The sequence below is a fragment of the Chelonia mydas genome, chromosome 27 (genome assembly GCF_015237465.2).
Source record: "Chelonia mydas isolate rCheMyd1 chromosome 27, rCheMyd1.pri.v2, whole genome shotgun sequence".
In the NCBI taxonomy this organism is placed as follows: Eukaryota; Metazoa; Chordata; order Testudines; family Cheloniidae; genus Chelonia; species Chelonia mydas.
In genome coordinates this window covers 1,351,642-1,374,982 of record NC_057860.1, presented here as the reverse complement: position 1 = coordinate 1,374,982, position 23,341 = coordinate 1,351,642, and the positions used below count along the sequence as shown (strand labels likewise).

Here is a 23,341-nt window from a genome sequence, read left to right as displayed (position 1 = left end):
CGCTACGCTCCTTGTGTCGGTGGCGTGCATCCTTACCAGGAGCACTTGCACCAGTTTAACTCTCAGTATGGGGTATTGTGCAACGTCTTCTGAAAGGCAGCAGCAGTCGATGTCAGCAACAAGTGGCTGTGCTGAAACTGCATTGACCTGAGCGCTATGCCTCTCATGGAAGTGGAGTTAAGTCAGCATAGTGGGCGAGTTACATCGGCAGGAGCAATGTTTTAGTGTAAAGGCTTACAGAGTTAGGTCCATGTAAGTTGCCTTGCATCAGCCTAACTCTGTAGTGTAGACCCGTTCTCAGAGAGGTAGCAGTTTACTTTTGAACTTGATATGTATTTTGAAGGCCAAATAGCCAGCAGAAAAGGATAAGATGTGAACTGAGAGAGGTTTTAAAAAGAAGGAAACTGCTTTTCTGCAATCCTGTACTGTCAGTCATTTCTCAGGTTTTCTTGGCCAGACTTGGCTTCCTAAATATTTCTGCTGGCAAGCACTATTAGGTTGACAGGATGCAAAAAGCCAGGCTAGTGCTTCTTAAATACATAGGAAGAAAAGATGGACCTTATTAGGCCCTTCCACAAGGGACCAAAGAAAACTAAAAAGAACACCCTTAAAAATGAAGCCAGTGCACCATCTTAAAAATTGTAGTCAGATTGGATTATCCTTCATGTGTGCAGCATGGCTACTGGATGGTCCAGCCTTGTGGTCTTGTGCTTGTAACTAGTGTGCAGTCATTTTCATTTCTTTGCTAGTTCCAGCTTTTTAAGGAAAACTGGGCTAAAACTATTTGCATTTTCTTTTAGATGCTAGTGACTCCTATGTTGTGGGCTGTTTATGTATCTTCTTTGCAGCACAGTAGTCTAACAGCATATTAAGAGTGTTCTATGGCAACAGGGATAGAGCAATAGCTTTAGTCGCTATTGAGCACCCTGGGGTTAATCACTGACTAGCAGAGCTGTGAAAGTTCTAGCTTGTGTGTTTATTGGCTGCCAGGTATTGGTGGGACCTCATCCTCAAAGGAAACCTACACAACACTTTCAAAAGATGAGGCTGAGACTTAAATTCATAACTTTGCTAGACACTTTGAAAATCATGGACTGAATAGACACTGGGTTTATGACTTATTACAATAATCTGTAATCCACTTACACCCCCCGCCCCCAGTTTCTTTTTTCTCCCCTCCCTTCCTTTTCACCTATGATTGGAGGGGTGTTAACGGGCCACTTCACCTTGAATGGTCCCTTTAAATGTTTAACTGCTTATACTAAACAATCTGTTCCACCTTGTATTTAGCTGTGATGTTCTGAGTATGTTTCCCAGACCAGAAGAAGAGCTCTGTGTAAGCTCGAAAGGTAGTCTCTTTTACCGACAGAAGTTAGTCCAATAAAAGATATTATATCACCCACCTTGTCTCTCTAAATATTGGTGGGACAGATTGACTGATGCTTTGTAAATACCTTACACTTCATTCAGTCATCCTGAGTTAGTGATACCATGGTATGTTGATTTGGAGGTGATTATGATGTCATGAAGGAATAAATATGAGCAGATGGGGGAACACAAGACTAAGCAGTTCTGTTTCCATGCACATATTCTTATTAATAAAAAAGGAACAGTTTTTGGAGGTGTCAGTGACTATTTAATTTTAAAAAAATCTGGATCTTAAAAATATGGTTTATTTTTATGTCCCTGTGTTTTTATTTATCCAAAAAAATCTGGATAGAGTACATGATGACTTGTGTCTGTAGAAAATAGAGTAATTTTACAATTCCAATTTGTTGTAATACAAGGTGAAATCTAAAAGCTGCTGTGCCCTGAAATTTGTGGAATTTCAATGCTTACACGTAATGCCCTCCTTTTTAATAAATGTGTGATTTATTTTAGCTTTGTGCGACAGACAAGATCCTGGAATTTGATAGAGACTTTCGGATTAAGCACTACGCAGGAGACGTTATGTGAGTGTTTTCTTTCTGTATTAGAAGGTGCACCTTCTACTTGTTCTTGTCCAGCTTTAACCTACATTGTGTTCTCATTTCTATGTGATAAATGCAACAGATTTAAAATAAAATTCAGTGTCACACTTGTTCTTGCTACATATACGGTCTTCTTGAAAGTTAGGGAATATGAAGGGTAGAGGAGGAAAAATGAAGTTTCCCAAGAGAAGCTTAGGTCTTTTCTACACAAGAAAGTTGTACTGACCTAAGAAATCTGTTTAGTGCCATACCAATTTAGCTTAAATGGATAAAGAATCAGTTTAAGATTAATTGAATTAAAATAGGGCACCCTTAAACTGAAACAAGAGTGTTCACACAACGAGTGTGCATCAGTCTAACTAAATCTCCATAGGGGTTTTTCTACACTTAAAATTTTTTACCCAAAGTAGCTATTTTCGAATAATTATTTTTGGATGTGGATTAAGTTAAATTGGACAACAGCACTCTTATTCCAGAATAAGAGTGTTGACATGGAAAGTTACTCCAGAATAATTATTCTGGCATATTTCTTGGTGTAGACAAACCCTAAAAAAATCATTAAATCAGTCCAACTTTCTTTTATAGACAATACCCGAAGCTTGTTAATGATGGAACAATTTGGTGACCAATCCAGGCTTTATGGAGTCCACTAAGTGAAGTGACCTCCTGAGTTCTCTTCCCAACCCTAAGCTTCTATGATTCTGAAACAGCCAAATTTCTCTGGTAGTTTAGGGAAAAAGAATGAGGTGACACCTCTGTGGTTGAAACTTGTGCACTGCTAGTGGCTTGCAAATCTAAGAGGACAGAAGTGAATTGTGAAAGCACCTGCAGGCAGTACTAGAGCCCATAGTTTGCTGGATGAAATAATTCTTATTGCTTCTCATCTGTAGATTTAAAAATGCATTCTCAAATTAGGGAAGCATTATTCCCATTCTAAAGAAGGAGAAATTTAGGCACATAAAGGAAGTGATTTCACCCAAAAGGTTATACAGCAAGTTAGTGACAGATCTGAGAATGAGCTTATCCTTTGTCTCCCAGTCCCACCCATCGACCACATTTCTTCCCTTGTATGTGATTCCACGTTGGTGCACATAGGCTTTTTCTTCCAAATACCCAAATATATGACCTCTGTGCAACTGACTATTTTTCTCTTTCACAGATATTCAGTCACAGGATTTATTGACAAAAACAAGGACACTTTATTCCAAGACTTCAAACGCCTAATGTATAACAGGTAGGAACAAAGCTTTGGTCAGCCAACCTGTTTTGTACACTATTTTATATTATGCCAAAATATTTTGTTATAGTCTAGTTCATAGATTTTTAAGACTATAAGGACCTTTATGATCATCTAGTATGACATCATGAATACCCAGGCTAGAGAATTTCACCCAGTAACTTCTGCATAAAGCCCATAATTTCTGGATGAGCTAGAACATAACTTTTGCAGGATGACATCCAATCATAATTTAAAGGTTTCAAGTGATTGAAAATCCACCAGATTGCCAGGTAAACTGTTTCAATGGTTAATTACCCTCACTGTAAACAAATTGCACCTCCTCTCTAGTCTGAATTTGTCTAATTTCAGCATCTAGCCATTAGATCTTCTTATGCCTATGTCTGTTGGATTAAGGAGCCCTTTTACAATAGGAAATCTTTCCCCCATGTAGACCTTGATCAAATTACCTCTTAACCATCTCTTGGATGAACTGTCTATATTGAGTTTCTTTAGTCTCTTGCAGGTTTTCTAGACCTCACATCATTCTTGTAGCTCTTTTCTGAACCCTTTCCAATTTGTCAGCATCCATTTTGACGTGTGGGCACCAACAGAGAATAAGTATGCCAGTAATGGTCTCACTAATGTTTTCTACAGCAGTAATAGCTCCTCCTTACTTGTCAGTATCCCCCCTGCTTATACATCAAAGGATCACATTAGCTACCTCAACTGCCAAGCTACAGTAGAAGTTCATGTTCAGTTGATTATCCACCATGATTCTAAGCCCCTTCCAGAGGTGCTGCTTTCCAGGATCCAGTCCCCCATCCCATCTATTCGGCTGTATTAAAATGCATGCTTGAACCCAACTTACCAGGTGATCCAAGTCACTCTGTACAGCGGACACGTTCTCATCATTTACCATTCCCCCAGTATATATGTCCTTTGCTAACTTGCCAGAAATGATTTAATATTTTCTTTTGAATCACTGATAACTATTGAATAGCATTTAGCCCCAAAACAACTTCGGTGGGACTCTACTGGAAGCAGCCCCATTGATGGAGTCTCCATTTATAATTTTTCTGGCATCTGCCAGTTAGTTTTAATTCATTAAATGTGCTACATTGATTCTGTATAATGTCAGTTTTTAATCAGAATGTCATATATATTTCAACACAGTTACCTTTGTCAGCCAAACTTGTAATCTTATCAAACCATGGTACCAAGTTAGTTTCACAAGACACGTTTTCCATAAAACCATGTTGATGTGCATCAGTTATTCTGCCATTCTTACTGAGTGCATCCCATATCCTCTGCCTTCCCGTGATTTTGCCCACAGTCAAAGTCAGGCTAACCAACCTGTGGTTACCTGGGTCATCCTATTTGCCTGTTTTAAATACTGATACATTAGCTTTTTTCCAGTCCTCTGCAACTTCCCCAATATTCCAAGATTTGTCAAATAACAAAAGTCTCTCAGAGAGCTCATCTGCCAATTCCTTAAAGATGTGATGAATAATATTGTCAGACATATAGATGAACATAATCTGTTGAGGAAGAGTCAACATGGTTTTAGTAAAAGGAAATCATGCCTCACCAATCCACTAGAATTCTTTGAGGGGGTCAACAAGCATGTGGACCAAGGGGATCCAGTGAATATAGTATACTTAGATTTTCAGAAAGCCTTTGACAAGGTCCCTCACCAAAGGCTCTTACACAAAGTAAGCTGCCACGGGATAAGAGGGAAGGTGCTCTCATGGATTGGTAACTGGTTAAAGATAAGAAACAAAGGGTAGGTATAAATGGTCAGTTTTCAGAATGGAGAGAGGTAAATGTTGGTGTCCCCCAGGGGTCTGTTCTGGGCCCAGTCCCATTCAACATATTCATAAATGATCTGGAAAAAAGGGTAAACAGTGAGGTGGCAAAATTTGCAGATGATACAAAATTGCTAAAGATAGTTAAGACCTAGGCAGACTGCGAAGAGCTACAAAAGGGTCTCTCAAAACTGGATGACTGGGCAACAAAATTGCAGATGAAATTTAATGTTGATAAATGCAAAGTAATGCACATTGGAAAGAATAATCCCAACTATACATATAAAATGATGGGGGTCTAACTTAGCTGTTACCACTCAAGAAAGAGATCTTGGAGTCAATGTGGATCGTTCTCTGAAAACATCCACTCAATGTGCAGCGGCAGTCAAAAAAGCGAACAGAATTCTGGGAATAATTAAGAAGGGGATCGATAATAGGACAGAAAATATCATGTTGCCTCTATATAAATCCATGGTACGCCCACATCTTGAATACTGTGTGCAGATGTGCGCCCCATCTCAAAAAAGATATATTGGAAAAGGTTCAGAAAAGGGCAGCAAAAACGATTAGGAGTATGGAATGGCTTCCGTATGAGGAGAGATTAATAAAACTGGGACTTTTCAGCTTGGAAAAGAGACGGCTAAGGAGAAAGATGATTGAGGTCCATAAAATCATGCCTGGTGTAGAGAAAGTAGATAAGGAAGTGTTGTTTACTACTTCTCATAACACAAGAACTAGGGGTCACCAAATGAAATGAATAGGCACCAGGTTTAAAACAAACAAAAGGAAGTATTTCTTCACACAACGCACAGTCAACCTGTGGAACTCTTTGCCAGAGGATGTTGTGAAGGCCAAGACTATAACAGGGTTGAAAAAAGAACTAGATAAATTCATGGAGGATAAATCCATCAATGGCTATAAGCCAGGATGGGCAGGAATGGTGTCCCTAGCCTCTGTTTGCCAGAAGTTGGGAATGGGTGACAGGGGATGGATCACTTGATGATTCCCTGTTCTGTTCATTCCCTCTGGGGCCACTGTTGGAAGACAGGATACTGGGCTAGATGGACCTTTGGTCTGACCCACTAGGGCCATTCTTATGTTCTAAGTTATCTGGCCTTACAGATTTAAAATGTTTAACTTTGGTAGATGCTGTTTAACACCTTGCCCATTTACTGTTAGAATAGAAAGCATTTCATTTTCACTGTAAGATGTGACTCCATCTTCTAGCTTGTTTCCAAACACAGGAGAGAAATATTAATGAGCACTTCTGTTTTTTCTACCTCATTATTAACAACTGTGTCATTTCTGTCTAATAATGGACCTATACTACTGCTTGGATTTTTTGTTGTTCCTGATTTTTTAAATATAATTTCTTACTGTTCTGGCCCTACTAGCCACAGATTTTTTCGTTGGTACCTTTTCTACCTTTACTAATTGTCTGCATTTTATAATTAATTATTTATAATCATTGCTCTCAGCTTCTCCTTTTCTGTTTTTATGAATATTTTAATAGGATTTTTAACTGAAGAAGCCTTTAGCGTCTGGAATTGAGTGTTTTTGGCACCTAAGTCAGCAGTTGTCTAAGAATACTTTATTTTTGCACAACTGTGTTTTTGTTTGTTTTTCTACCCACAGTTTTTCTTGTTTTCAAGCTTTGAGAGAGTGGCCCTTTTTATAGTGTCAAATATATATCACTGGTTTGGGCTGTATTCTGTTGGCACATGAATGTAGCCAATCATTCCATATAAGCAACAACTAATTTTTACGTATCAGTCATCTTTATCCATCAGAAAGAGGTTAAAATATAAAGTTACCTTTAGATGGGTGTAATACTTCCTGTGCTAGAAAATTATCTATAATTCTTAGAAACTCATAGGATGCTTTACTAATGGCAGCATGAGACTGCAGCATGTGTCCCTCTGACTGAAATCCCCCAGGATAATGCTGCTTTTCTTTCTACACATTATAGATCTATATTTTAAGGAATTGTTCATCCTGTTTTCTGTCCTATTCATCTATTATAGACCCCAGACCAATACTCCATGTTGTGACTTATCAGTTGATACTGTACATTGATTCATAAGCATTCCAGGTCTATCGCTTCTGAAGTGTCTATCTCTGAAGATGGTAATGGCACCCCTTTTCTGCCCACTCTGTTCTGCGTAAATAGGTTGTCTGTTATGGTTTTTAACTTACTGATCATGTGACTCCTCTGAGATTTCAGTAATACCAATTATGTCAAATTTTTTCATAAACCAGCATTTCTGATTCCTCCTCGCATCCATATATATAGGCGGTTAAAATTTTTTTTTCTCTGTGTCCCTTAACTTCTTGATTCTTTTTATTCATGATGCCTTGAGTATGACTTGTTTATATTTGTAATGGTTACTCTTTAATAGCTTCTTCTTTTTGTTGCTAGTTTAATGCCCAGCCAACTAGTCAAGCTAATCTGTCACCAGGAGTGTTGCTTCTCCTGCTGCTGAGGTGGAGGCTTTCCAAACCAAACAGCCTCATCTCCCCAAAGAAGTGGGCCCAATGTTCCATGAACCCAAACCTTCTACTTTACTCCACTTACCCAGCAGCAGTTTACATCCATTATCGTCTGTTTATCTTGTCTTGCTTGTGAGGTAGAAAAGATCTCTCCAAGACAACCACCTGTACTTTCCTCTCCCACAGCTCCCTTTTATAATGCCCCCGATGGATCAGCTATGGATCAGTCTTGTTAAAGGCATGAATTTAACTGTGACTTTGTTTATTTTTACCCTGTATTTCTGATTGAGTAACGTAGGTTAAAGTTTAAAATTGGTTTGGAATGTTTTTGGCTTTATTTTCAATAAAAGTATCACTTGTGCAGGATATATTAGTTTGGAATAAAATACTATGCATCTTAAAGGAAGGGGTGGATTATGCAGTGTTTCATATTAATTTCTTAGGTTACTGATCTTAATTTTGGGCCCTCTTTTATGCACATATTTATGCTGGCTAGACTAATGACTATAAAGAGGAAATCTCTCAAAACCACTTTCTAGTCTACTATTATCTAGCTAGGAGAATGTGTGCTTGCCATACTACCAGTGTATTCAGTAATGACCTTGTACTGTAAATTAATTAACTAATAAACAATAGAGTTTTGCAGCACCAAACTGATGTATTGTCTTAGCCAATCTGTCAAAAGAACTGGGATTGCCATCAGTCTCTGACCCAGAAGTTAATTGTCTAATTTAGAGCACTGAAAAATTAGTTACTGCCACTGACACCTTGTTAGAATCTTCATAAGTAAACAAACTGCTTCCTCTAACTCTGGCCTTCTAGCTCCAATCCTGTGTTGAAGATGATGTGGCCTGAAGGTAAATTGAGTATCACAGAAGTGACCAAGCGACCCTTGACTGCTGCTACCCTTTTTAAGAACTCCATGATTGCACTAGTAGACAACCTGGCATCTAAGGTAATGATCTGACTGTCTCAAAATAAGTTCTGACTTTGGATTATAGAGATGTGTGGATCCTCTCTGCAGTGTGTCTGTGCCTTTCCTGGTTTAGAGTTCCAAGTTTATCTGTCATATTATTTTTGCCTCCAGTTGAAGTCCCGTTATAGAGGACACCAGTCATAAGTAGTTCTTATTACACTAAGCAAATACTCCTTGCCTTTAGCAAACTCTTGACGTTTATGGAGTGTAATGCTGAGAAGTATCCTCTTTTTTTTAATTTGTCTTCCAATACAAGGCGTGACGTGTGTGGAAGCAAAGTGGGGAAAGGGGAGGTGGTTCTCACCTGAAATGTAGTTGGCTTGGAAAATGCAGCCCTAGGTCGAGACATTCAGGCTAGTGGCAGAAGTCAGAATGCGGATACTGCAGTGCAGCACTTGAGCATCAGGATACTGTTGCGTTGTGTGGTTGAGAGAGCATTTAGAATGTATCGGCGTCTGGCAATGATTGATACCAGGGAGATTTATAGTATGTTGACAGGAATAGTGAAGGGTGACTGTTCTCAAATAAGGGGACAAGCGACCTTGGAAGCTGCTAAAATATATTCACACACTTAGAATAATGGAAGATGGATCTAACTTTTAGGTTATCCTTTGAAATCCATCCCAAGTCAAAATTCATTAGCTTTTGAAGGCTAAAGTATGGTACCCAGAATTGGACACAGTACTCAGCCAAGGCCTCACCAGTATTAAATAGAGCAGTTACCTCCTGCGTCTTACGTACGACACTCCTGTTAATATACCCCAGAATTATTAGCCTTTTTTTTCAACTGTATCACATGGTTCACTCATATTCAATTTGTGATCCACTGTAACCCCCAGGTCCTTTTCAGCAGTACGTCCACCTATCGAGTTATTCTCATTTTGTAGTTATGCATTTGACTTTTCCTTCCTAAGTGAAATACTTTTCATTTTATTGAATTTCATCTTGTTGCATTCAGACCCATTCTCTAATTTGTCAAGGTTGTTTTAAATGCTAATCCTGTCCTCCAAAGTGCTTACAACCCCTCCCAGCTTGGTGTTATCTGTAAATTTTATAAGCACACTCTCCACTCCATTATCCAGGTCATTAATAAAAATATTGAATAGTACTGGACCCAGGACTGACCTCTGTGGGACCCCACTAGATACCCTTTCCCAGTTTGACAGTGAAACACTACTCTTTGAGTGTGGATTTTCAACCAGTTGTAATTTATAGTAATGTCATCTACACCAGTTTTCAGAGTAGCAGCCGTGTTAGTCTGTATCCGCAAAAAGAAAAGGAGGACTTGTGGCACCTTAGAGACTAACAAATTTGAGCATAAGCTTTCGTGAGCTACAGCTCACTTCATCGGATGCATTCAGAATGCATCCGATGAAGTCAGCTGTAGCTCACGAAAGCTTGTGCTCAAATAAATTTTAGTCTCTAAGGTGACACAAGTCCTCCTTTTCTTTTTATCTAGACCAGTCGTTCTCAAACTAGTGCCGCCGCTTGTTCAAGGAAAGTCCCTGGCAGGCCGGGCCGGTTTGTTTACCTGCCGCATCCGCAGGTTCGGACAATTGCTCTCCCACTGGCTGCGGTTCGCCGCTCCAGCCCAATGGGGGCTGCAGGAAGAGTGACCAGCACATCCCTTGGCCCGCACCACTTCCCACAGCCCCCATTGGCCCGAGGCGGTGAACCGTGGCCAGTGGGAGCTGCGATTGGCCAAACCTGCGGACGCGGCAGGTAAACAAACTGGCCTGGCCCGCCAGGGGCTTTCCCTGAACAAGCGGCGGCCCTAGTTTGAGAACCACTGATCTAGACCACATTTCACTGGTTTGTTTATGAGAATGTCATGGGCCTTACTAAAATGAGGTTTGCAAACCTTTCATTTTAATCCTACTAAGATCACATTAGGCTAGTTTTTAGGAGTGTCTCTGTGGCTTTATTAGCCTTGAGACGCATGATAGCCCTGCTCCCCACCAATAAAGATGATTAGTTACACAACTTGAACACAGCAATTAAAATACAATTCCTTAACAAGTCAGTTTGAGAACCTGTAAAGTACCAATGAGTCTGACCCTCAGGAACCTATTAACAGTCCAAGTTGCTGCTGCCAGAGTTTACTCCATCACTTTAGTCCTTCCTCATTATGGAAAAGGCTGGTCATAAAACTTTGCAGGATCAAGATAATCTTTGCTCCATGTGGCACAGCAAGCAGCCCTCTTGGGACTGACTAGTGGTTTTCAGTTTTATCACCTACTTGGATTTATTTGCTGCACTATATTTCAGTTTAAATTTTTTTTTGCCTTCTCTATTTACCTTTGTTTGATGAAGACTGAACCTGAAATTATAGAATACAATACCATATCTAAGTGCTGTTGTACTATACCTTAATTAAATATTCAAGAGTCTTTGTTCCAGACCTTTCTTTTTAAACAGCTTTGGATTCTATATTATACCAGTCTTGTGCAAACATTAACATTGTTTGTTTGTTAGAAGTAGCCTGTGTACCATTTATTAGTCCCAAGCGGATTTGTATGGAGAGCTTTGCATAGATTTAGCTCAGCCATCTAAGGGCTTGTCCACAGTGGTATAATATCCTCTCCAGGGGTGTGATTTCTAAACACAGGGCACGTTTAGTCTTGCGAAAATGTAACGCATTGTTATAGAAGATTTTGATCAATTGTTCTGCATGCCCCCTGGAGGTAGGACAAGAAGTACTGTGATGGACTTAATCTGGAGCAAGGAAGACTTAGTTTAGATATTAGGAAACCCTTTCTAACTATTATAAGGGTAGTTAAGCTCTGGAATAGGCTTGTAAGAGAAGTTGTGGAATTGCCATCACTGGAGGTTTTTAAGAATAGGTTGGACAAACAGCTGTCAGGGATGGTCTGGTTCTTTGAGTGCTTGCTCATGTCTATTCCATTGTAGGTGTGCGCGCGCCCACGTGCATGGCTGTCGGAGACTTTTGCCTTAGCGGTACCCGTGGGGCCGGCTGTGGCGCCCTCTGGAGTGCCGCACTCATGGTGCGGTGTAACAGGCACCGCCGGCCCTGCACCCTCTCAGTTCCTTCTTACCACCTGTGGTGGTCAGTCGGAGCGCCTCTGTCCCTTGCTTGGCAAATGGTCGGCGGTTTCTCATCTAGCTTAGTCTTGTGCTTTACCTGTAAATAGTTTAATCGTTGTTAGTTTGTTCTTAAGTACCCATTAAGTGTTAGTTAGATAAAGTCCCAGAGGGGACTTTGTCCCTAGCAGGGCATGCCCTGGTCTCCGGGTTTCAAGCCCTGCTCTTTGTGTAACAGACCTATGCCTGTTAGTGACCCATAAGAGAGTTTTCTACAGTGCCTCGGGGAAACCCATATCAAGGAGTGCTATCGCATCTGCCAGAACTTTTGTCTGCGGACACAAAGAGAATGCTGTCGTGATGCAGGCTGTTCTGTGCCCTGCTTCAGAGCTGGCTGTGGTTAGATGTTCGGCTGTGTATGTGTGTTCTCTCTGTGTGCTGCCCCAGCTCTGCACAGTCAGTCATCACAACAACCTCGAGCAAACCACCCAGTGACCACAAGATCCGTTAAGGTACGAAGGCGCCAGGCCAGGTTTATTGTTGACAAAGCATGTAATAGCACCTGGCAGACTCTGAAAATACAAAGACATGTATGCCCATGACAATGGATGCAGCTCAGTGAATGGCAGGACCTTCCATTTCCTCCTCGGCTGGACAAAGATACTCCCTCTGAGATGCATCTTTATACCCTGATACAAACAAGTTAGTACTGCCTCTTACATAGTTAATCACTGCCCTCTGATGTGGCTAGTTATCACCTTGTGGTTCAATCAGAACATCTTTATTACATACTGTCATCCTGACCTTATCTTTTAGGAGGGTTCAGTGTGTTCCTGTTATCCTTGGGGAATGTTTTTGTACTGTCCTTGATATTGGGATGTGTTTGCTTGAGTATTCTGTGACTAGCACTTCTTAGGAATGTGTATGTTTGCGGTATCAGTCCTGTTCTTGCCAGATTCTGTGAGCAGGTCCTGCCTCATGCCAGGCCTCTGATACAAGGGCTTACGTCTCAGGTTCTCTTCCTACTACAGCAGCACAGCCCGAGCCGGCACCCAGTGCTTCAACTTTGGTGTGTAGCGCACCCCTGGCACCGGGATCCTCCTGGCACCGATCCCCATCACCGGTGCCAAAGAAAAAGACTAAGAAGGCAACACCGAATAAGGGGCTCTGGGCAAAGGACCCTGCTCAGGCCTTATGCCCACTCCGGACCCACTAAAGAGTTTGACCTTGGGGAGTTTCTCCCCCCGAAAGGACCTGCCACTGGCTCCGGGGAGCAGTAAAGGGCCTAGGCCAGTGGTGCAGTCGTAGAATCATAGAATATCAGGGTTGGAAGGGACCTCAGGAGGTCATCTAGTCCAACCCCCTGCTCAGAGCAGGACCAATCCCCAACTAAATCATCCCAGCCAGGGCTTTGTCAAGCCTGACCTTAAAAACTTCTAAGGAAGGAGATTCCACCACCTCCCTAGGTAACCCATTCCAGTGCTTCACCACCCTCCTAGTGAAAAAGTTTTTCCTAATATCCAACCTAAACCTCCCCCACTGCAACTTGAGACCATTACTCCTCGTTCTGTCATCTGCTACCACTGAGAATAGTCTAGATCCATCCTCTTTGGAACCCCCTTTCAGGTAGAATCATAGAATATCAGGGTTGGAAGGGAGCTCAGGAGGTCATCTAGTCCAACCCCCTGCTCAAAGCAGGACCAATCCCCAATTTTTGCCCCAGATCCCTAAATGGCCCCCTCAGGGATTGAACTCACAACTCTGGGTTTAGCAGGCCAATGCTCAAACCACTGAGCTATCCCTCCCCCCCAAAAAGAGGACCAATCCCCAATTTCCTAAATGGCCCCCTCAAGGATTGAACTCACAACCCTGGGTTTAGCAGGCTAATGCTCAAACCACTGAACTATCCCTCACCCCCAGGTAGTTGAAAGCAGCTATCAAATCCCCCCTCATTCTTCTCTTCCATAGACTAAACGTAGATTCACAGATATTAAGGTCAGAAGGGACCATTATGATCATCTAGTCTGACTTCCTGCACAATGCATGCCACAGAGTCTCACCCACCCACTCCTGCGATAAACCTCTCACCTATGTCTGAGCTATTGAAGTCCTCAAATCATGGTTTAAAGACTTCAAGGAGCAGAGAATCCTCCAGCAAGCGACCCGTGCCCCATGCTACAGAGGAAGACGACTAACCTCCAGGGCCTCTTCCAATCTGCCCTGGAGGAAAATTCCTTCCTGACCCCAAATATGGTGATCAGCTGAACCCTGAGCATATGGGCAAGATTCACCAGCCAGATACCCAGGAAAGAATTCTCTGTAGTAACTCAGATTCCATCCCATCTAACATCCCATCACAGGCCATTGGGCCTATTTACCATGAATATTTAAAGATCAATTAATTGCCAAAATCATATTATCCCATCATACCATCTCCTCCATAAACTTATCGAGTTTAATCTTAAAGCCAGGTAGGTCTTTTGCCCCCACTGCTTCCCTTGGAAGGCTATTCCAAAACTTCACTCCTCTGATGGTTAGAAACCTTCGTCTAATTTCTAGTCTAAACTTCCCGATGACCAGTTTATATCCATTAGTTCTTGTGTCCACAGTGTTACTGAGCTTAAATAATTCCTCTCCCTTTCTGGTATTTATCCCTCTAATATATTTATAGAGAGCAATCATATCTCCTCTCAACCTTTTTTTGGTTAGGCTAAACAATCCAAGCTCCTTGAGTCTCCTTTCATAAGACAGGTTTTCCATTCCTCGGATCATCCTAGTAGCCCTTCTCTGTACCTGTTCCAGTTTGAATTCATCCTTCTTAAACATGGGAGTCCAGAACTGCACACAGTATTCCAGGTGAGGTCTCACCAGTGCCTTGTATAACCGGTACTAAAACCTCCTTATCTCTACTGGAAATACCTCGCCTAATGCATCCCAAGACTGCATTAGCTTTTTTCACGGCCATATCACATTGGCGACTCATAGTCATCCTGTGATCAACCAATACTCCAAAGTCCTTCTCCTCCTCCGTTACTTCTAACTGATGCGTCCGCAGCTTATAACTAAAATTCTTGTTATTCATCCCTAAATGCATGACCTTACACTTCTCACTATTAAATTTCGTCCTATTACTATCACTCCAGTTTACAAGGTCATCCAGATCTCCCTGTATGATATCCTGGTCTCTCTCTAAATTGGCAATACCTCCCAGCTTTGTATCATCCGCAAACTTTATTAGCACGCTCTCACTTTTTGTGCCAAGGTCAGTAATAAAAAGATTAAATAAGATTGGTCCCAAAACCGATCCCTGAGGAACTCCACTGGTAACCTCCCTCCAGCCTGACAGTTTACCTTTCAGTAGGACCCGCTGTAGTCTCCCTGTTAACCAATTCCTTATCCACCTTTCGATTTTCATATTGATCCCCATCTTTTCCAATTTAACTAATAATTCCCCATGTGGCACAGTATCAAACACCTTACTGAAATCGAGATAAATTAGATCCACTGCATTTCCTTTGTCTAAAGAATCTGTTACCTTCTCAAAGAAGGAGATCAGGTTAGTTTGCATGATATACCTTTTGTAAAACCATGTTGTATTTTGTCCCATTTACCATTGACCCCAATGTCCTTAACTACATTTTCCGTGAAAATTTTTTCCAAGACCTTGCATACTACAGATGTCAAACTAACAGGCCTGTAGTTACCAGGATCACTTTTTTTTCCTTTCTTAAAAATAGGAACTATGTTAGCAATTCTCCAATCATATGGTACAACCCCTGAGTTTACAGATTCATTAAAAATTTTTGCTAATGGGCTTGCAATTTCATGTGCCAATACCTTTAATATTCTTGGATGAAGATTATCTGGGCCCCCTGATTTAGCCCTATTAAGCTGTTCGAGTTTCGCTTCTACCTCAGATATGGTAATATCTACCTCCATATCCTCCTTCCCATTTGTCATGCTACCATTATCCTGAAGATCCTCATTAGCCTTATTAAAGAATGAGGCAAAGTATTTGTTTAGATATTGGGCCATGCCTAGATTATCCTTAATCTCCACTCCATCCTCAGTGTTTAGTGGTTCCACTTCTTCTTTCTTTGTTTTCTTCTTATTGATATGGCTATAGAACCTTTTACTGTTGCTTTTAATTCCCTTTGCAAGGTCCAACTCTACTTGACTTTTAGCCTTTCTCACTTTATCCCTACATGTTCTGACCTCAATAAGGTAGCTTTCCTTGCTGATCCCTCCCATCTTCCACTCATTGTAGGCTTTCTGCTTTTTGTTAATCATCTCTCTGAGATGCTTGCTCGTCCAGCTTGGTCTACAACTCCTGCCTATGAATTTTTTCCCCTTTCTTGGGATGCAGGCTTCCGATAGCTTCTGCAGCTCTGACTTGAAGTAATCCCAGGCCTCCTCTGCCTTTAGATCCATCAGTTCTTCAGTCCAATCCACTTCCCTAACTAATTTCCTTAATTTTTGAAAGTCAGGCCTTTTGAAATCAAAAACCCTAGTCAGATTTATTTTTGTTTGTCTTTCCGTTCCATTTGAACTGAAGTGGCTCATGATCACTTGAACCAAGATTGTCCCCTACAGCCATTTCTTCTATGAGGTCCTCACTACTCACCAAAACCAAATCTAAAGTGGCATCCCCTCTAGTCGGTTCAGCAACTACTTGATGAAGGAATCCATCAGCTATCACATCTAGGAAAATCTGAGCCCTATTATTATTATTAATTATTATTAATGCATCCGATGAAGTGAGCTGTAGCTCCTGAAAGCTTATGCTCAAATAAATTTGTTAGTCTCTAAGGTGCCACAAATACTCCTTTTTCTTTTTACGAATACAAACTAACACGGCTGCTACTCTGAAACCTGTCATTATTATTACTAGCACTCGACCTCCAGTCTGTATCTGGGAAGTTAAAGTCTCCCATGATCATGCATTTTCTATTACTTTATTAAAAGTTATTTATTTTTAAAAAATATTTTATTTTTATTAATTTTTAATTAATTTATTTATATTAATTAATTTTTATTTAATAAAAAGTTATTTTATTTTTAAATAAATATTTTTAAAAAATTATTATTATTTTACTTCATTAAAAACATTAAAGAGGTCTCTATCGATATCCAAATTAGATTCCGGCGGTCTATAGCACACCCCAAGCACTATCACAGGGGAGGCTCTTGTAATTTTCTTCCCCAATGTGATTTTTGCCCAGATGGACTCTGTCTTATCCATTCCATCGCTTCTTACTTCTTTACATTCTACCTCACCATTGATATAAAATGCTACTCCACCACCTTTACCTTTATTTCTGTCTTTCCTAAACAGCACATACCCTTCAATACCTGTAGTCCAGTCATGACTACTATTCCACCATGTTTCTGTTCTCCCTATAATATCTGGTTTCACTTCCTGCACCAGTAGCTCTAGTTCTTCCATTTTGTTACCTAGGCTCCTCGCATTGGTGTATAAACATCTTAATTTTTGCTGTTCGGCCTTGCTCACATTCTGTACCCGATTAGGCACGGTCATTCTACAGCCAGTATGACCTATTAGACTTGTATCCATACTGCCCTTCCTCCTTATGTCCATTCTCCTACCCACGGCTGTATCCTTTCTTACTTTTTCTTCCCTCTCAATGCTAAAATCTGGCGTGGGGATTACCTGGACATCTCCCAACCATCTCCCCCAAATTCCTAGTTTAAAGCTCTCTTAATCAGTTGTGCCAGCTTCCATCCTAGAAGTCTATTTCCTTCCCTACTCAGATGAAGTCTATCCCGAGAGAACTGTCCTCTGTCCATGAACGCCTCCCAGTGGCCATAAACCCCAAAGCCCTCCTTATACCACCACTGCCTAAGCCATCTATTGATAGTTATAATCTTGTCGCACCTTTGTTGACCTTCTCTAGGAACAGGCAGAATCCAACTAAAGATCACCTAAGCCTCAATTTCCTTAAGTGTCTTCCCCAGCCTAGCATAATCTCCCTTGATATGTTCCAGCGGGAATCTACCGGTATCATTTGTTCCCACATGAAGGATAATTAGGGGATTCTTTCCACTCCCTTTAGGATCCTTTTCAACCTCATACTTCATTAGCACACAATCCCAGTTCCCTCAGCCTCTCCTCATAAGTCATAAAAAGAAAAGGAGTACTTGTGGCACCTTAGAGACTAACCAATTTATTTGAGCATGAGCTTTCGTGAGCTACAGCTCACTTCATGTGGTTAGTCTCTAAGGTGCCACAAGTACTCCTTTTCTTTTTGCGAATACAGACTAACACGGCTGTTACTCTGAAACCTCTCATAAGTCATGTGTTCCAGTCCCCTAATCATTTTTGTTGCCTTCTGCTGGACTCTTTCCAATTTTTCCACACCCTTCTTGTAGTGTGGGGCCCAAAACTGGACACAGTACTCCAGATGAGGCCTCACCAAGGTCGAATAGAGGGGAACAATCACGTCCCTCGATCTGCTGGCAATGCCCCTACTTATACATCCCAAAATGCCATTGGCCTTCTTGGCAACAAGGGCACACTGTTGAGTCATATCCAGCTTCTCATCCACTGTAACCCCTAGGTCCTTTTCTGCAGAACTACTGCCTAGCCATTCGGTCCCTAGTCTGTAGCGGTGCATGGGATTCTTCCGTCCTAAGTGCAGGACTCTGCACTTGTCCTTGTTGAACCTCATCAGATTTCTTTTGGCCCAGTCCTCTAATTTGTCTAGGTCCCTCTGTATCCTATCCCTACCCTCCAGCATATCTACCACTCCTCCCAGTTTAGTGTCATCCACAAACTTGCTGAGGGTGCAATCCACCCCATCCTCCAGATCATTAATGAAGATATTGAACTAAACCGGCCCCAGGACCGACCCCTGGGGCACTCCACTTGATTCTGGCTGCCAACTAGAAATGGAGCCATTGATCACTACCCGTTGAGCCCGACAATCTAGCCAGCTTTCTGTCCATCTTATAGTCCATTCATCCAGCCCATACTTCTTTAATTTGCTGGCAAGAATACTGTGGGAGACCATGTCGAAAGCTTTCCTAAAGTCAAGGAATAACACGTCCACTGCTTTCCCCTCATCCACAAAGCGAGTTATCTCGTCATAGAAGGCAATTAGATTAGTCAGGCATGACTTGCCCTTGGTGAATCCATGCTGACTGTTCCTGATCACTTTCCTCTCCTCTAAGTGCTTCAAAATGGATTCCTTGAGGACCTGCTCCATGATTTTTCCAGGGATTGAGGTGAGGCTGACTGGCCTGTAGTTCCCAGGATCCTCCTTCTTCCCTTTTTTAAAGATGGGCACTACATTAGCCTTTTTCCAGTCATCCGGGACTTCCCCGGATCGCCATGAGTTTTCAAAGATAATGGCCGATGGATCTGCAATCACATCTGCCAACTCCTTTAGCACTCTCGGATGCAGCGCATCCCGCCCCATGGACTTGTGCTCCTCCAGCTTTTCTAAATAGTCCTGAACCACTTCTTTCTCCACAGAGGGCTGGTCACCTCCTCCCCATGCTGTGCTGCCCAGTGCAGCAGTCTGGGAGCTGACCTTGTTCGTGAAGACAGAGGCAAAAAACGCATTGAGTACATTAGCTTTTTGCACATCCTCTGTCACTAGGTTGCCTCCCTCATTCAGTAAGGGGCCCACACTTTCCTTGACTTTCTTCTTGTTGCTAACATACCTGAAGAAACCCTTCTTGTTACTCTTCACATCTCTTGCTAGCTGCACCTCCAGGTGTGATTTGGCCTTCCTGATTTCACTCCTGCATGCCCGAGCAATATTTTTATACTCTTCCCTGGTCATTTATCCAATCTTCCGCTTCTTGTTGGCTTCTTTTTTGTGTTTAAGATCAGCAAGGATTTCACTGTTGAGCCAAGCTGGTCGCCTGCCATATTTACTATTCTTTCTACACATCGGGATGGTTTGTCCCTCTAACCTCCATAAGGGATTCTTTAAAATACAGCCAGCTCTCCTGGACTTCTTTCCCCTTCATGTTATTCTCCCAGGGGATCCTGCTCATCAGTTCCCTGAGGGAGTCAAAGTCTGCTTTTCTGAAGTCCAGGGTCCGTATTCTGCTGCTCTCCTTTCTTCCCTGTGTCAGGATCCTGAACTCAACCATCTCATGGTCACTGCCTCTGAGGTTCCCATCCACTTTAGCTTCCCCTACTAATTCTTCCTGATTTGTGAGCAGCAGGTCAAGAAGAGCTCTGCCCCTACTTGGTTCCTCTAGCACTTGCACCAGGAAATTGTCCCCTACACTTTCCAAAAACTTCCTGGATTGGAAGTCGACCCCCTCCAAGGCCCCAGCACCTGGAGAGCTGAGAGTACCTCTGCTGCAGCTGACACTGCGTGTGGCTGTGGACCCGGATAAGGCTCCCTGTGAGGGCAAGCCCACCGGCAAGGCCTCGCACAAAACAGGCGAGCACCACTGGCCTCCGGAGCCAGGACAAAGCCCTAGGTCGGTACGTTCTTGGTCTCTGCATCCACCCAGGTCTCCAGCTCGCCGCTACAAGTCATTGGCACCGTGCTTCCGATTCCCATCGTGGTGCTGAAGCATCGTCGATCTTCCTGGCACCAGTCTTTATCGTGCCTTCAGTTGCCATTGCTGAGAGCTCGAGGACGTTCCCCGACACGGCACTGCTCCCCCTACCTCTGGCACTGGTCGGACTGTTCCTCGCACCAGTCTCCAGCAGCGACAGTGAGCCATCACTCAAGCCTCCACAGTCCTGCCCTGGTCGCTGGAGGGTGACGACTTCTGAGGCTCAAAGGCACAATTCAGCCCCTCACCCAGGCAACGTGATTGGGCTCTGGAGAGCGCGTCCGTGGCATCAGTGCCAACCTGGCAGCAGAGCCAGTGGCCGACCCAATGGCCTTATTGGAATGGATGGGGCGTTCCTGTCATGCCACTGCCCCACTCCCTCCAGCCCTTGGTTGCTGTGTCAGACACATCGAAGGCAGGGCCCCCACTATGCTGCAATTGAGGTGGCCGCTGCAATTGAGGAGCTGCCCTCCCCGACGGGTGAGGATGCTGCTGGACCTCCCCTGGTTGTCCTGTCGTCGTCGTCCCTCCAGATGAGGAAGTGGCAGAGCCTTCCAGAACTAGCCATTGAGTTGATTTCCACGAGCATCAGGCACTGCTCCACAGGGTGGCGTCCACCTTGGGCCTCAAGGCGGGGGAGATGGAGGAGCAGATGGACACATTATTTAATGTGCTCTCTGCATCCTCCCCAGCCCGGATTGCGCTCTTGGTACACGAGGGGTAAGGTTTATATACACAGTGAACATGAAACAATGGGTGTTATCATACACACTGTAAGGAGAGTGATCACTTAAGATGAGCTAATACCAGCAGGAGAGCGGGGTGGGGCGGGGGAGAAAACCTTTTGTAGTGATAATCAAGGTGGGCCATTTCCAGCAGTTGACAAGAACGTCTGAGGAACAGTGGGGGGGCGGGGGGAAGATAAACATGGGGTAATAGTTTTACTTTGTGTAATGACCCATCCACTCCCAGTCTCTATTCAAGCCTAAGTTAATTGTATCCAGTTTGCAAATTAATTCCAATTCAGCAGTCTCTCATTGGAGTCTGTTTTTGAAGTCTTTTTGTTGTAATATTGCGACTTTTAGATCTGTAATGGAGTGACCAGAGAGATTGAAGTGTTCTCCGACTGGTTTATGAATGTTATAATTCTTGACGTCTGATTTGTGTCCATTGATTCTTTTACGTAGAGACTGTCCAGTTTGACCAATGTACATGGCAGAGGGGCATTGCTGGCACATGATGGCATATATCACATTGGTAGATGTGCAGGTGAACGAGCCTCTGATAGTGTGGCTGATGTTATTAGGCCCTATGATGGTGTCCCCTGAATAGATATGTGGACACAGTTGGCAACGGGCTTTGTTTATTCCCCCCACTGTTCCTCAGACGTTCTTGTCAACTGCTGGAAATGGCCCACCTTGATTATCACTACAAAAGGAGTCCCCCCCCCGGCCCCCCCGCTCTCCTTTCTGGTATTAGCTTATCTTAAGTGATCACTCTCCTTACAGTGTGTATGATAACACCCATTGTTTCATGTTCTTTGTGTATATAAATCTCCCCACTGTATTTTCCACTGAATGCATCCAATGAAGTGAGCTGTAGCTCACGAAAGCTTATGCTCAAATAAATGTTAGTCTCTAAGGTGCCACAAGTACTCCTTTTCTTTTTGCAAATACAGACTAACATGGCTGCTACTCTGAAACCTGAGGGGTAAGGCTACATTTTAGTCACGGGTATTTTTAGTAAAATCACGGACAGGTCACAGGCAGTAAACAAATTCACGGCCCGTGACCTGTTCATGACTTTTACTAGAACCCCTTGACGAAAACTGGGGCTGGGGGGCTGCCCATGGGTGCTGCGGGAGGGGGCGGCCTGGGTGCTGGGTGAGGGAGGGGGAGCCTCATGGCCAGGGACCCCCACTGGTGCTGGTGGCAAGGGGGCTTGGTGGAGCCGGAAGGCTCCCTACCTTGCTCCGTGCCTCTCTCCTCCCCGCAGCAGCCAGTGCGACTGGGGCAGGGGCTGCCTAGCTGCTACTTGGCCAGGTGCAGCAGCTGCTGCAGAAGTCACGGGAAGTCATGGAATCTGTGACTTCCGACCTCCATGACAAACTCACAGCCTTAATGGAGGGGGTCCTGAACATTTCCCAAACCATCCGGCAGACCCCATCCTCCATCCTGTCCACCTCTAAAAGGGCAGAAAAGAAGTACTACTTTCCTGAAAAGGGGTTTGAGTACTTGTGCACTAATCTGCCACTGGGGTCGTTGGTCGTGTTGGCGACCAACAAAAGGGACAAGCAAGGACTCACCAGTTCCACCCCTAAGAATAAATAGGATAAGACTGGATTTGTTAGGTCAAAAAATTAATTCTACTGTCAGCCTCCAGTTTCGGGTGGCGAACCACCAGGACATCTTGGCTTGCTACAGTTTTAACTTGTGGGACTGTCTCCTCAAATTCAAGGACTCCATGTCCCAGGAGGCAGCCCAGGAGTTTGCAACCCTGGTGGAAGAGGGGACTGCAGTGGTCCGGTGCTCTCTCCAGATGTCCTGCGATGCAGCAGATTCAGCTGCTTGAGTGGTCGCCTCAGCGGTGGTCTTGTGGGGCAGTTCCTGGCTCCAGAACACCGGCCTGTCTCAGGAGATGCAGGCGTCTATTCAGGACCTCCCCTTTTGACGGTGTCGGCCTGTTTTCCCACCAAACAGATGTGCATTTGCATGTCCTGAAGGGTACGAGGGCAACCCTTTGCTCCCTGGGGGTGCCACTTTTCAGACGCCCAAGCAGCCGTTCCGGCCTCCTCCGCCACCTAAACAGTGGCAGCCTCAGCTCGGGCCTGCGAGAAAAAGGGACACCTGGTTTAACTGCTGCCGCTCTTTGTCGTCCCAGTCTCTTGCACAGCCTGGCCCAGCTAAGCACCGGGGGCCAGAAGTGCTTATTTTGAGGGTGCACTTGGGAGTGACGCACCAGCCAACTGCCCGAATCCTTCCCACCCTTTCCTCGACCGCCTTTTCCCTACTGCTTGGCCTGGTCGTGGGTTATGTCAGACCATTGGGTCCTGGACATAGTGGCTTGAGGATACACCCTGCAATTTTTGGCTGCCTCTCCTTCCCACCCCCTTGCCCCAAGTTCCCTGTCCCTCTTCAGGGACCCTTTTCATGAGCAACTCCTCATTGAAGAGATCGAGAACCTCCTATGTCTAGGGGCCGTGGAGGAGGTTTCTTGGGCTATGCAAGGAAGAGGATTCTACTCCCGCTACTCAGACGCATTCTGGACTTGCGGAGACTCAACAAGTCGCTCACAA

The 23,341-nt window shown here is 43.6% G+C and overlaps 1 protein-coding gene across 6 annotated transcripts in view; it reads left to right on the top strand.

The window, feature by feature from the left end:
* Positions 1-23,341, top strand: part of MYO1D (myosin ID) — a 356,514-nt gene that overhangs the window by 124,012 nt on the left and 209,161 nt on the right. For all 6 annotated transcript variants that reach the window (XM_037887148.2, XM_043536697.1, XM_043536696.1 and 3 more), the window contains exons 12-14: positions 1,882-1,952; positions 3,130-3,204; positions 8,307-8,439. In XM_037887148.2, the coding sequence (XP_037743076.1) occupies positions 1,882-1,952; positions 3,130-3,204; positions 8,307-8,439 (279 nt within the window). The remainder of the gene's footprint in view (positions 1-1,881; positions 1,953-3,129; positions 3,205-8,306; positions 8,440-23,341) is intronic.